The sequence below is a fragment of the Sander lucioperca genome, chromosome 12 (genome assembly GCF_008315115.2).
Source record: "Sander lucioperca isolate FBNREF2018 chromosome 12, SLUC_FBN_1.2, whole genome shotgun sequence".
In the NCBI taxonomy this organism is placed as follows: domain Eukaryota; kingdom Metazoa; phylum Chordata; class Actinopteri; order Perciformes; family Percidae; genus Sander; species Sander lucioperca.
Window position 1 is genome coordinate 15,399,786 of NC_050184.1, and position 16,071 is coordinate 15,415,856.

General features: G+C 41.5%; 1 protein-coding gene across 3 annotated transcripts in view; it reads right to left on the minus strand.

Annotated features, from left to right (window-relative positions):
* The window catches only part of arhgap4b (Rho GTPase activating protein 4b), a 38,993-nt gene extending 23,885 nt beyond the window's left edge, over positions 1-15,108 (minus strand). For 2 of the 3 annotated variants that reach the window (XM_036008161.1, XM_036008160.1), the window contains exons 1-4: positions 14,816-15,105; positions 5,703-6,064; positions 1,305-1,476; positions 1,029-1,191 (exon numbers count right to left, since the gene is read on the minus strand). In XM_036008161.1, coding sequence (XP_035864054.1) covers positions 1,029-1,191; positions 1,305-1,476; positions 5,703-5,772 — 405 coding nt within the window. In that variant the 5' untranslated portion in view covers positions 5,773-6,064; positions 14,816-15,105. Of the gene's footprint in view, positions 1-1,028; positions 1,192-1,304; positions 1,477-5,702; positions 6,065-14,815 lie in introns of all 3 variants that reach the window. The other variant, XM_036008162.1, reaches the window with a different exon arrangement.
* Positions 15,109-16,071: the final 963 nt, after the last annotated feature.

Genomic DNA, 16,071 nt, shown 5'->3' on the forward strand with positions numbered 1-16,071 from the left:
CCTGTAAGTGAGATAATGTGCTACTTAAAACTGCATCTAGCAGTTTTACCACATCTCCACATCTCAGCATTGAATATGATCAGTAAAATGTTATAATAATATAACAATAAGCCCCTGGAGGGCTTTTTAGGCAATTCTCATTCTCTTTTTCCTTGAAAATTTTGTACTGTATCTTTTTAATGTTTTGTGTGTAAATAATGAAACTAAACAATAGCTGTGAGGAATGATAGGAGGATGATCTCCAAGGTTAAACAAATAATAAGTCTTGTGTTATATTCTTCACTGTTTCATGTTACTAGATATAACAATGATAACCCTGGACTACGACGGAATATAAACCGTTTATTAGTCCAACAGCATGTCTTTACAGCAGCATGGCTAACACCAAAGATCCTCTATACTAGCACATTTCAAGCAGCGCCAATGGGATGAAACGGTACACACTTCCTGTCTCCTAAAGGGGCGTGGCCTCATTTGAAATTGTAGTGAAAGTCGTGGGGATGGATGAAAAGTTATATTTGCATAATTTATTAATAATTTCTTTTGCTAACGTTTTACACAGCGACGGACACATCAGGAGGAAATTAACTTTGTTTGAGACCTGTTTCTGTCTCAGGACCAAACTCTCGTGAGATCTGGCAACACAAATAAGCTAACGTCAGCTAACGTTCGTGAATGCCCTAACAAAACTAATCTCTGTGATATATATATATATATATATTTGTATTTTTTATTAATATTTTCTTTTGCTAACGTTATATTATAACTTTTCATTCATCCACACGACATCCACTACACTTTCAAACGAGGCCACGCCCATTTAGGAGACAGAAAGTGCGTACCGTTTCATACCATTGGCGCTGCTTGAAATGCTTGAAATCTTTAGTATAGAGGATCTTTGGTAAGTTACCCACAATCCATTTAGTGTATCTGAACTACAGATCTAGCAGCCCAAAATACACAACATCTAGCATGTCTAGTGTGTCTGTTTTTGCGTGCATGAGACCTAACACCGAAGAGCCACTCACCCGTTTGTGCAGACGATGTGTATCTTCCGTACTGTGTGTCAACCCCTGTGTGAGTGTGTTGCAGCATGTGTCACCCAGCGCTGCGTGTTCCCGGCTCTCCAGACGAGTCTGAGTCAGCAAAACAGACCAGACTTGACACACTGACTGACCCCACTGCTCCTTCCTGGAGAAAAAAACAAAACAGACAACAGCCATCACAGCCGAATGAAACACTTAAGAATCACCTGTGAAATAGAAAAGACACATTGTGCGCTCACATACTGTAAACACACTTACTTCTTAGTCTTGTGGGTGAATCGCTCGGTGAGTTTGTCGAGGGCGCGGGCATATTCAGCCTCAATGTCGCCTCGGCGCCGGAGAAACTCGGAGAGGTCTGAGAGCTGCTGCTGTTTCACCTCCACCTGAGAGTCTAAAATCTTTATCTGGTCTGTCAGCTGGGCCCGCAGGTCTGACACACAGACAGACAGAGATGGACAGACACAGAAAGAGATGCATGGAGAGAACACAGAGAGTGACATGAGAACACACATACAAACACACGGGTGAACACAAGTGATCAGATTTTTTTGGGCCACTCATCCAATACATGAAATATTGACTCAATCTCCACTAAAAGATTCATATATTTTTGTTGAACTAATCCTCACTTGGGACAGTTTGGTTTGGAGTTAGCATACCTTTGAACACTTGAACACATTTGAATAACTGGAGCAGAGTTTGGAAAAAAACATTTAACTGTCTTTGAGAGAAACTGATCATCAATTGGTGCATTATAAATCTAGAGCATATTCTACTCCAATGATTTAGGACATATTAAATCATGGTTTGGGAATGCCAAGGAGTGTCTGTGTTTTGGAATGTAGATTTACTGAAGTAGGCCACTGTTGTACCTAAACGCCATTTTGTGGTAGTCTGCAGGCTATCAGCAGACCAAGGTCAATCTTTTAAGATTGAACATTAATCTGGGGAGTCTGCTCTGTATTTTCTACTGCACAAGAGGCGTGGTCAACGGGCATAGTTCAAATGACTCTGTACGCAATTGGATAGTCATTCAACCAATCAGACCAACGATCCCGGTGACGTAGCAGCAACAGCGGCATCAACGGGTTGCTGCCATAGACTGTATATAAGAATGGACCAACAGATCCCGTTGCTCTGGACGGAGACCAGTGAAGGCCGTTAGAAGCACTTTTCCGGTGAGCGCTGAGCGTTACTGCGCAGCCTCCAACTGAGAGAGACGACGTAAATGTGACGTGAGCAACGTGTCTGAAAGTTGGAAGTCTTCTGGTAGCTGTGCCAAGAGAAATCTCAATCATTCCCAATCTTGCAGAGACGGAGAGCGTAGGTATATGTAAGGAGATAACATAGGCACAGGCTAATTATTGCTAACTAAAATGCTAGTTAACATTAGTAATTGCACTTAAACAGCTAATGTGAGACGAAACTGCGTGCGCGCTTCTCCTGTACTATACGGTAATTCCTCTACTATGCGACAGTAAGTCGCGTGGTTATGACACAATCGTTTTTTTTTACAAAAACGTCTGCTACGGAGCCATAACGTGAGGTACAAGGTAATGGAGCCTTTTATACATTGTCGTGTTTCTTTAGAAATAAACAATGGACAAATAGAGTCTTTAAACGCTTCAGATGTAAAGTTATTCGCTGTCAAAGTGGCGCCAAAATGAATGGCAGTCAATGGAATGCTAACGGGGGGTGATCGCTTTGTAGCATTAAAATGGCGCCATAGGAGGTTCGCGGTCCGAGGAGAAGCTTACCCCCTTGGTTGCTGCGCATCGGTGGCCGCTATGTTGAATGTAAACAATAAGCTGCTTGGTCGCTTCTCTATCGTCATCGTGTTAAATCCGCCAATAGCGCGCCAGGTGGATAAGCCAGTTTGTGATTGGTCCCCGCAAAATTGTAACGGAAGCAGGATAGATAAACGTACAGGTTTCCTGCCTGAGCTGCAGGGTGAAATCAAATCGCCGGCAGATCGGGCTGGGTTTACCCAGCGATCACCTCCCGTTAGCATCCCATTGACTGCCATTCATTTTGACGTCACTTTGACAGAGAATAACTTTACATCTGAAGCGTTTAAAGACTCTATTTGTCCATTGTTTATTTCTAAAGAAACATGACAATGTATAAAAGGCTCCATTACCTTGTACCTCACGTTATGGCTCCGTAGCAGACGTTTTTGTAAAAATAGGCTAACGATTGTGTCATAACCACGCGACTTACTGTCGCATAGTAGAGGAATTACCGTATAGTACAGGAGAAGCGCGCAGGCAGTTTCATCTCACATTAGCTGTTTAAGTGTAATTACTAATGTTAACTATCATTTTAGTTAGCAAAAATTAGCCTGTGCCTATGTTATCTCCTTACATATACCTACGCTCTCCGTCTCTGCAAGATTGGGAATGATTGAGATTTCTCTTGGCACAGCTACCAGAAGACTTCCAACTTTCAGACACGTTGCTCACTGCACATTTATGTCGTCTCTCTCAGTTGGAGGCTGCGCAGTAACGCTCAGCGCTCACCGGAAAAGTGCTTCTAATGGCCTTCACTGGTCTCCGTCCAGAGCAACGGGATCTGTTGGTCCATTCTTAAATACAGTCTATGGGTTTACCCAGTCTAATTTTGTGGTACTTGTACTTTATTCCATTACGTTTATGTTACAGCCATAGTTACAGATTAACAACACAAAAACACACACGTGATAATCCTTTAAAATACAATGTGTTGTTAAAGATTAAACCACTGTCACATTTCACATCTATTATGATGATGTTTATGAAGTGTTAGCAGTTCCACCAAAGAGTGATTTCCCCATCACCACTGGACTAAACAACCTCTTAAGAGTAGCTCCATCTTGACTAGCTGCAGCAGTAATATTGCAAAATATTGAAAATTTAATATTGAAGGACATATAAACTAATTCATGGGGGACATTCTGCTGCATAATGAGTAAGATACTTTTAAAAGCATTTTGCTGGTAATATTTTTTTACTTTTACTTAAGTAAAATTTTGAATGCAGAACTTCTACTTGTACTTCTTTTGTTTTCCATGTATCTTTTATGAAACACATGGATATTAATGTAGAAGTATGCATGTACATATTTGTACATAAGTGCATGCTTGTATGTATGTATTTATATGCATACACTGTACTGTAGAGCAGCCATTAACTTGTAACCCAGGCAGGGATTTTGTCTTCTGTTATTTGTGTATTTTGTGTCTTTATGTCTCATCTTGCTTGTTAATAATTGGGAAAAAAAGATACATTCATATCACACCTGCTTCTGCTTGCAGATGCATGCACACATACACACACACACACACACACACACACACACACACACACACACACACAGACATAAAGGGTAGAGTATGGCGACATACAGTGTCTTTATAAAGTATACACACATGCAACTAATATATGCATACACAATCAGTATATAACTCATTCTGCTGCACTTCACCTGTGGAGAACTTAATGTTTCTTAATGTTGGAGACAACCATGGCTCCATGAGGAACAGTTCATTCACACAATAATTTAACTAATACAAAATTATTATTAGAGAAATTAGATTAGGCCCTATGTACAAGAAAGTCTTTTTAATCCCGCATTTCCTCCAGGAGGAATTAATAAAATGCTTTCAATGCTGTCTTTTGGAGGTGCGACTGGCACGGATTTACTGAGTAATTTGATAACTGGAACATATATAACATATATTAATACACACAGCTCATTTGTCATAACCCAAATATACATGCATACACTTATGGTTATCTAATACAAGGCTACTGTATGTATTACACACACACACACACACACACACACACACACACACACACACACACACACACAAACTTGTATGCAAAAGCCAGTTGTGATGTGGCCCACCGCTGCACTTTGGTTTGAAAAGGCTAATACAAACATCATTCTCTCAAATAACCCCCGCCTTTGCTTTGCTCTCTCACCTCTCTCTCTCTCTCTCTCTCTCTCTCTCTCTCTTTCCCTCCTTCTCCTCTTTTCTTACCTGTTCTCAGCTCTCTCTTTCTTTTCCTGCTCACTCATCCCCCCCCATCCACCTACCGCTCAGCCCACCCCTTCTTTCCCCTCTTTACTCTTTTTTCTCCGTCTCTGTGTGAGTAGACCGCCCAGGGCTGACTGGATGTGAGGAGACAGCATCGCTAATACTGTCTATAAATACACCCTTGTAGTACAGTACAGAGAGCCGCCCAGCCACGGCATGCACAATACAAAACACAGCACATAATCTTACACACAATGCTGTTGTCATGTGAAAAATCGAGGAATCGTGTATTGCAAACATTGGCTGTGCTCGTGTTTTTACTTTGATTAAAGGACGCTCTGCTCTCCTGTTGGCTCTTAGAGACTCAAGCTCCAAACAATGGTGGTTTTATCAGTTTGTGACGTGTTTTTGAGTACATACATATAAACATTATGCACAAGTGCATTCAGTGAGAATGTATGGCTGGATGAAACTGTACACATTCATGCGTGAATGCACATGTGCTATCTTATATGCATTTGTACATGCAGGTCAGTGCAATAAAGGGCACAGACGTACACAGAGACAAGCACATGACACACACACACACACACACACACACACACACACACACACACACATGCAGAGTGACTTACCTTTCATCTGTGATTCGTACTCGGCCAGACTCCCCTTCTCCCTCCTCAGCTTTCCATGTGATGTCATCATCTTTGACCCCTTGACTCTTGTCTGTCACTGAGACCTTCCTTCCTGAACCCAGAGTCTTCTCGTAGCCTTTCAGTCTCTCCCTCGTGAAACCTTACAACCTCAGTGCCTGCTTCGGCTCTGTAGTCTGTGACCTTTGACCCCTGACCCCTTGGCCTTGCTGCTCTACAGCTGCGTGCAGAGCGACGGCATCAGTGTGGATCGGCTGCGCTCTGCGGGGATGTCAGTCGGGTCGATGTGTTCATGGAATCCCGTAGGTTTCTGATATGAATGCTGATCCATTGGGTGAAGCGGCCTGAGCAGCAGACAGAGGGGAATAAGAGGATAGAGGAAGAGAACACGGTAAGAGAAGAAGTGGATATGGATGACAGAATTATTGAGACCAGAATGTGAAAATGAGAGAGCCAGAGGACAAATGAGGCCAGGGCGACAAGACAGAAAGGGACAGACACCAGAGAAGGGAGATTTAATATGAAGGGCAGCGAGGGGCGGAGGGGGCAGAGCGCCGAATGGACAGTAAGAGGGCAAAGTGACGGGGATGTGAGGAAGGAAGGAGGAAGGATGAATATGGGGGATGGGAAGATGAGAGGTGATGAGTAACAGCATAATGATGGGCATTCAAGGCCTTGAGGTCGGGGGTTGGCGATGTCAATAAAGGTAATGGTCAAATACACAAGCAAATGTCTCCAATTATTTTATTAAAACATAGGGCCTACTATACTACACACATTTCCAAAATGACCCAACGAGACAGGCTGAGAATCTTCATCTTCCTTTGTACAAAACATCCCACGATCAGTTCTCTATCAAATGTTGTGGAGTTATTTTGTGGAGTAACAATTTACATTTAATGGATTCCTCTGTGTCACTTTCTATGTATACAAATAGACTTAGAAATGCCCTGCTGTCTAAACTATGTGATTTTGGAGAAAAAAAGATAACTCTTAGAAAAGTGTTGTTTTTATTGTATACATGGAAATTATTTCTGTTTCTCTACATGTATTTATTTTTATTACATTTTTATGAACATTTTGCACACTGACACTTAAAATGTATTTTTGATTTTGTACGTCTACATTAGTGTATGTCCTTTGGTTGTGGTTTACCACACCCTCACATGTATTTTTTTGTTCAAAAATGTAATTTGTTTTTATATTCTGTGAGACAAATAAACTAAAACTAAACTAAACTACCGAGTGTAACTTTGGTTACACACGTTAGAGAGAAACTCCAGCAATTTCACACATCAAAGTCAGGTAACTTTCAACTTTTAGCACCACAATCCACATGTTTCCCTGGGCTTTATATATAAACAGACAGAGACAAGAAGGAAAAAGAATAAAGACAGCACAGAAATAGGAGAAAGAACCGGAGTTTCTGGGTTCAGTCAGACGCTGAGCTGTACACAAACACACACTTCCACAGACACGGCCGGTGCTTCTGATAGCTAGCTGACAGCTAACGTCTAAAGAATTGGTATCTACTGTATGTATGTAGGTATGTAACACTGTCTAGGGAGAAAATGAATGGGACTTTTATTCCGGAACCAGGGGCACCTGAAATAGCCCCTCCCACTTCCCAAATGCATTGGGTCATTAAATGGAAAACATGCATGACAAACTTTGGGAATCAATTTAAAAAGACATGGCTGTTTACCATGCAGCAAGGGTGTAATAAAAAGATGCATTGGGATGCATTATGGGAACTGTAGGATAAAGAAGCCAGTGGACAAAGCTCAAACTCTTCAGCTCTAACATTAACCCTTGTGTTGTCTTCCCGTCGACCAACAAGTAACTTTTTGTTTTTCAGGGTCAAAATTTAAAATGAAAACTTTTTGGTCAACGTTTTAGTCGTCTTTCGACACTTTTGTCGCTTTCCCCATTTTTTTCACTTTTATCCAAGTTTTTCTGGTACTTTTTCTGATGTTTTTGACGATTTTTTCGAATTTTTTTCTCCAAATGCCATAAAATTGAATACAACACCCAAATTCAATGAAAGTAGCGAACTGATAATTTACTTTACTAGTTGTATGGAACCATCCACGTTTTTTTTTTTTTTGGTTGAAAGAAACCCAAATTTGTGATATAGAAACATTTTGAAAATGGGTCAAATTTGACCCGAGGACAACAGGAGGGTTAAGCCTATACTACTCTACGGATCAGAGACATGGAGGACAACCAGGACCACAGTGACGAAAGTACAAACATTCATCAACAGCTGCCTGAGCGTCCACTGGCCAGATACCATCAGCAACAATGATCCTCGGCAGAGAACGGGCCAACAACCTGATGAAGAGGGGATCAAGAGAAGAAGATGGGGATGGAAAGGAAGGAGCGATAGGTGCAAGTAAGTAAGGATCAAGCACCTGCGGGACAAAACTAGTGACAAAAGCCCAGCTAGCCTGCATTTAAAAAGGTTTATCGAATTGGTTCTACATGCACGTGGCTAAATGCTTACATTGCATTAGACACAGGCATTGGCATGGTTGTTTAGTCAGTGTCAACTGTACTGCGAAGATGAGCTCACACATAGGCAGTCAGGCAGGCGGGCACACACAGTCAAAGGCAACTTCACTTCCCACATCCTGTGTTAGTTTCTCAACAGGTTTCAGCACACAACAACGAGTGACAAAGTCTGCTTTCACTGAAAACATTGTTCCTCAGTCAGCCTCAGAATAATTTGGTTTGGTAAAAAAAAAAGAAAAAAAAAAAAAAGAAATGTGTCTTAATGTGGTCACCTTTGACAGAATACTGTGGGTAAACTTGATAAGGGCATTGTTTAATAGATCTATGGTTTAAGTCAGAAAGTGGAAAATCATAAGTAAAGCCGACAATCACTTAGAACTAAGCAAGGGCTGTTAGAATCTCATTTCCTGTTCCAAAACCGTGTGGTGGATGTGATACAGCCACGGTTTCAGAAAGAGCTAGTAGAGAGTAAATGGAGAAGTAGAGCAGAGAGATTGCCGAAAATGAGAGTGGAAGGACCCCGAGACCTCGGGAGGCCTTCATCATCAGCGTGCAACCTTAATCTGCACAGAACAAAGCAAATGTAAATGATCGGAGAAAGAGAGGGGAGGGGTTGGGAGAGATTCAGCAAAATACCAGGGAGAAGAGAGAGAACGCGACTGATGTGTGGGGGGTGGCAGAAAGGGCAGCGAGGGCAAATGTGGAGGTTATCTGGGAACCGTGTTTCATACTTTAAGTCGAGGTCATTGAAAGAAGGAGGTCATGTGTAGAGAATATCAATTAGATTGAAGACAAAAGAGGATACATGTGGTACAGTGTGATAGATCCTCATTGCTACTAAGGGGATTTTCTGCTCATTTCTTCTGAAGGAAAAAAAATGAAGTACGAAGCAGAAGTAATACAAGCGGGATATTGTGTATGACCCATACTGCATGGGGATTTCCTGACATTGCTGAGATCCAACCACACTGTGCTACATTGGCCCTGTTACGGTACTGTACAGAACGTTATCTTGTGTCATGTTTCTTGCAGAGATGCATCCCCCTTTTATTTTTTTATTTAATTATTTTTTTATTCTTACAGCTGCATTGTTTCTCAACAGCTGCCTCCAGCGAACCTGGTACAAAAGCCAAACCATTGCTTTTGCAGCGTAAAATGTCAAAAACACAACACGTGGGTGTCAACGGGACCCTCGGCCAGATGATCTCACTTCCTGACAAGTTGACTTTTGGCAACTACGGGGTTTCAGCTGAACTGTGAAAACATGCACAGGCCTTGACGTATCATCTTTATCAGCGCAGTGTGATCACAGATAAGCACTTAAATGTTCAAAGGGTGTACAAGAAGTGTCGAACATGATCTTATGCTAATCTGTGCCGTGCCTTCAAAAGTGCTACAGCTGAGCGCTCACTGCTCTGAACACGAGTCAGGTGTGACACTCGTCTGTCTGACAGACTGATTGGAGAGGCTCTTATAAACACATACATTATTGGGAGTAGATGAATGTTGCAATTTATGCTGCAGCAGGAAGCAAGGAGATAAACAACAGTTGGGAGAATGTAATGGAATAGCATAGAATAGATCTTTTTGGAAAACTACTGAACACAATATGGCTATACACAATCAAGAATACAACAAAATAAAAGCATTAAAGAATGATTCATATGTATGTGCACTGTTACCTTATTTTGCAGAGTCTAGCGTAATGGAATTAGCTTTAATAATCAGCGGCAGACAGGACCTGAGCTGTCAACATCACAGCTTACAGCAGCTTCTGTTCTACATACCTCATCATGACCTGAAGATGTTTCAGGAGACGAAAATATGTTGCAGGTAACAGAAGGGCAACAGTGTCTGTCATGTCTATTAAAAAATATTATACAACCATTTTAACAATCGGAGTAGTACTTCTCAAGAAGAGTAAACTGACCTTAAAGAAGTATTCAGATCATTTACTTAAGTAAAGGGCCTAATACCACATTGTGAAAATACTCCGTACGTAATTAAAAGTATGTAAGTATTATCAGCAAAATGTACTTAAAGTAAAAATACTCATAGTGCAACATCTGCAACATTGTTGCAGGTCCCTCAAATGAAAGATATCTTAAAAGGGCACTCCAGCTACTTTCAGTGGTGGAATGTAGCAGTGTACAGTACATTTACTCAAGTGATGTACTTAGGTACACATTTGATGTACTCCTCTACATCTCAGAGGTTAATATTGTAGTTTCTAGTTACTTTTCGGATTACAATTTTTCGTATCCATCCTGTCCAGTGAAAACCCTGTATTTTCAAATGTGGTTCTTAAGTTAAATAACACCTTTAAAAAGCCTCTTGGATCAGCTGGAAAATGCATCGTCACGAAACTGAAAGCAGGGCTGTTTTACTGACACCATATACGATACATGGTTCTCACAGGACAATGACGCTACAAACATATGATCATATAGAAATGATGCATTGCTGTAGATTAAACTACCCAACAGTATATAAAGGAGTTCAAATAAGCAAAACCTTAAACATCTACAGCAGCAAAATGCAACATACCCATTAATGCAGCAGGAATACTAATCCAAAAACATCAGATATAATAGTAAAACACTGACAGGGAACATTTTACTGCATTATGAGTACTTTTACTCTAAGTACTTTAAGGACATTTTGCTGATAATACTTAATACTGTCAATTAGGTACAGAGTATTTTTTACAATGTGGTATTAGTACCTTTACTTAAGTAAAGGATCCGAATACTTCTTTAAAGCAACACTTTGTAACTTTTCTCGCTTCGGTCCCCGTACAGGTTGTCTCATTGGAACAACAGCTGCAGCTAAAAGTTACATAGTGCTGCTTTAAGGTCAGTTTACTCTTCTTGAGGAGTACTACTCTGATTGTGAAAATAGTTGTATAATGTCCTCTTTGGCTCTAGAGAGAGAACTTCAAAGTCTACAAGAATAACCCTGATGTTTAGCAGAAAGGAACTAATGAAAGATGCAATCAAATTACATTATTGGGAATGTAGGATCCTGTGTTCTTTGAGTTTGACTGATACTGGAGACTAAAAGTCAGGATATCGTGGCCTCTGCTGCATCGATGTAGACCATTCTTTTTTAAATCTGTCTATTGTGAGTACCCCAACTTTATGAAAGAGCAATACTGAGTTGGCTCAGTAGCCCTATTTAACTTTTGCGGAAGACTAACCTGATGTGCCAGATGGTTTGTTAATACAGAGCCATGTGAGAAGCCATCATTGGAAATTGTTTGGGAAAGGGCAGGCACTTTCAAAAAATAACTGGCAGGTGATTGGATGAACCATCTGTCTATCACATCTGCCATTGCTGTTTTGAACATACAGTCGTGGCCGTCACTCACACCTCAACCACTCCTAGCTGCCATTAGCTCCTAACTGGATGCTGATTGGTTCGGTTAGCTGGTTGTTCAAACACAAACGCATTACTTGAAGCCTAGTCTATATCCACGACGCTCCACTTTTGGGATTGCTCTGTTTCCGCCGGAAATTCCGCCGGATTTCACTCATTTAGGCCAGATATCCGTTGCCTTGGGTTTCCTTTGTGTTGGCATTTTAAACTCCGGTGGATTTATGAGGACTATGGTTAACTGCTCCTCAGATCTCTGCAGGGTAAATCTAGACAGCTAGCTAGACTATCTGAACAATCTGATTTTTCTGTTGCACGACTAAAACAACTTTTGAACGTACGTTCCTTCCCAAAGCTATTTTGCAGTGGCACCGCGGCTTTTCCTCGTGCATAGCGCATTGTGAATGAAATGCCAATAAACCAGAGCACAGTTTTCTCCCTTCCTGGAATGCTGTGTGGACTAGGCAGACCTTCCTCCTGCGCAGCGCCGTGGTGGAGGAAGTTCTGGCAATGCAAGACTACTTGAAGCCTGACAAGATGGAGTTTTGACCAATCATGTTCTAAGGCTGTGCTTTCTCACAGACATGCTACTGCAAAAATACTGAAGCTGATCCACATTGAACCGCTGAAAGCTAACTGACAGCTCATTTATTGGCTGCAAGATTGCAAAGCAAAATCTGAAAGCCGTCCATACAGCCAACCTGATTGCACAACAACAGGTAGAGCGCCCTCATACTGGCACTGGCACTGGCACCAGGCTTCATTTAGAACGTGTCGTGAGATTTAGGCCGATGCAAGATTAGCTATGCAAAGTAGCAAAAATCCAAATTCATCATATCACTGACAAAGTTTGCTTCTTGCCAGAGTCTCTCTACACTCTTCTATATCCTTCCCAACTGCTGCTTGTGCAACAGCTGCCACAGCAAACAGGAAGCCGTAGCATAGTATGCCACCACAGCTTTTTACCTCTCGCACCATCTGTAGAGAATTACTGTGTACCTGCAAATCTCACAGAAAGTTTTCAGCAGCAGCTTAATCCTGGTTCTCATCACTGCCAAAACACACACCACAGGGGCGACTAGTTTCAAGGTGGCAGTGGAGAACTGCACATAGTGCATCATATCAAAGAAAGTGTGACCACTAAAAGATGTGAACTTTATAATAAAGGTAGAAATAAATACTCTTTGGCAATGTGTCTTGGAAAGTACATTTCACACACAGTATACGGTGGTTTTCAGATTCTGGCATGGTGCCTAATTGCAAAAGCAATGAGGGCAGTTTTGTATCTGACAGGGCTGCAAAATTAACTAAATAACTTCCACTGCCGTCTACACTTCTCAGGTCATGCCATGGCTGAGTTTTATGTGGGGGATCTTTTACAGGTAATGTTTGTGGAATGCATACCTCTGCATCCTGGCAGGGAGCATGATTGGAAAAAAGATGAATAAAACAGTGAAATGAAAAGTGTTTTGGACAGTCGGGCACTGTGAGGGTCAGGTTGGCCACATCCGCTCCTCAGGACCCACTCAAACCTCTACTTCTCCACCAGCACTTTCCCTGGATGTCTCTGAGACGGCACTCATTACAGGCCAGTTTAGATGTGGTTGTACTGCACTACAGGTTGTATAAGTGAATCTCATTGTGTACAATTTTGAGGTACTTGTACTTTATTTAAGTAATTCCATTTTATGCTATACTTTGTACTTTCTACTGCACAACATTTATCTGACGGCTTAAGTTACTAGTTACTTTGAAGATTCAGATTGCGTTACATTAAAGTGACGTTTACACATTAATGCATAAATAATTATGAAACAGTAATGTACATTATTCTGAAATGAGCCATTCTGTATAAAGAGAACTTTCACTTTAAGTACTTAAATTTTGATGCTAACTCATGCACTTTTAATTTAGTAATATTTTTTGGAGTATTTCTACACCGTGTTATCTCTGTTTTTACTTAAGTGAAAGAAGTGAGTACTTTTTCCATCCAAAAATCTCATATCTCTGCTCATATTGTTTCAAATTTGGAGGAAAATGTTCATGTTTCAGGACAAATGTTACTTAATGGTGCCTTGGGAAGTGGACTAGATCCGAATCAGCATCACTAAATGCACCTTATGCATGTGCATGGTGCATAAAATGCACATACAAAATTACGTAATTAGCCACACTCTACTTACACTTGCCACAGTTCCTCACTGGTACAAAGAGTATTCTGCATGTTTTTAAATCAAGACGTCTGTGTGAAACAACTGTTTTTTTTTAAGTAGTTTTTAATGCAGTGAATGCAAGATGGGCAACCATCACGCTGTTTGAGGTCAGGCACTTGCATCTCAGACTGGACAAGACTTGCTTTTCTGAGGCCACTTTATTTTTTTATTTTTTAAGTAACCTATGCGCTGCCTTTGTATGATTTAAAATAAACTACAATCATGTTCTTAGCATGTTAAAGAAACTGCACCTGATACTGAAACTAAAAACCTACAAGAGCTTTTAACATTGCAATTTCTTAGGCTAGGCTCCTCCGTTATATTATTATCACAATCTTTGTTGTTGCACAGTTAATCAACAGCACAAAGGAAATGCTACTTTGTACAGTAGATGCCTCTGAAGAGGCTGTTTGAGCCATTTGCTTATCTTCATTATATAATAACATAATGTGAATTAGCTGTCAATGGTGTAGGTGATAAGCTGCTGAGGGGGGAAATTAAGCTTCTACAGCTCTCACAGCACAGGAGGGTTGAGTTATATTTACAATGGCTGTAAATCACCCCATATGGTCAAGGCGCTGTAACAGTGCTCCACACAATGGCCACATAAACACCTCAGCATAATTACACAAGCATGTAAACACACACACACACACACACACACACACACACACACACACACACACACACACACACACACATACATACACAAAAAGAGCATACCACTGAAAATGGTGCACACATATTACATAATTAATACCCTTAACAGTCAGTAGCCTACATCCATTTGTCCACTAAGAAACCCCCGATGGGAATACAGTGTGCCTTTAAAACACTAAACTATAAATAAACACATAGACATGCTCACTTTAGTCACGCATGGACTTTTACACACACACACACACACACACACACGCACACACACACATAACATTTATATATAAACACACAGGTTGTTACTGCATTCATGTGCAGCATGGCAGCCGTACATACCTCACTTTGTGGTCCTCTGCTGTCTCTTTCTATCTGTTCTTCAGCTCTCCTCCTCTCTTTTCATCCCTTGTTCTCTCTATCACACACACATACACACAGAGCAGTGTGTTTGAATCTGACAGATTTCTCTCAGCTCAGTGCCCTCCTCCTTCCCTCTCTCTCTCTCTCTCTCTCTCTCTCTCTCTCTCTCTCTCATTTCTCAGACACACACACACACACACACACACACACACACACACACACACTCAACAACAGCCCTCCCTCATTTCTTTCTTCCCTCTCCTGCCAAATATGCCAAATAACCCCCCCCTTCTCTCGCTCTCTCGCCAAGCCAGAGCTGCCTCTCTCCTCCCATTCCCTCCCTCTCTCCCTCTCTGCCTTGTGAAGCCTTGCAAAAGCCACAACCCACTCCACGCCCCCTGCTCTCTCCTCTCCTTTGGGCGGCTATAAATACCGCTGCTGCTATGAATATACTGCCTTTCTCCATCAGCATCCCTCGCTCCCGCTCTCTCCCCCCCCCCATCCATCCATCCATCCATCCCTCGCCTGCACTGCCCTCCCTCGCTCCAGCCCTCCATCCCTCCATCCTTTTCTCTCTCAAAATGTCTTTCCAATGACCTTGTATTATTCGCATCTCACAACGCCATCGCAGGACAGCATCCTTTCCCTTCGCACATGCAAGATGCAACCGTTTCCATGCACGCACACATGCATGCTTGAAGAAGGCATGTCCTCAAGCAGCTTTATTCACGCACACACACACACACACACACAAAAACCGACTTGCATAAACACAACCATAGACAGCAGTTTTTCGTACTGTCTCCTATGCTTCCTGTCTGTTGTGCCGGATGTGGTGCATTTTTTTCCTTCTGACAGCTGAGAAAAACCCACTCTGATTGAGAGACACGTATGGACAGCAGATCACAATCACTCCTTCACAAATGAATCCGACTCACAACACTCATTCTATCAACACCTGCACAAAGATGAGTCAATAATGGATGTGCCTGTCCTCGTAAAATGCAAAGAGTGCAAATCTATCGTATAAAAAGCTGAGTAAAAGATGAGTGAATGAGTGCATTTCTCTCAGCATCCTCCATCCCGCCACTCCATCTTTTAGGTACATTATGTATCCGATTTACCAAACATCAAGGGTGATTTATCACACAAGATGCACTGTAGTAATGATCATAAACTCAAGCTTTTGTTGTATTCTCTCGACATGTATTTCTGCACTATACAGAGTAATATAT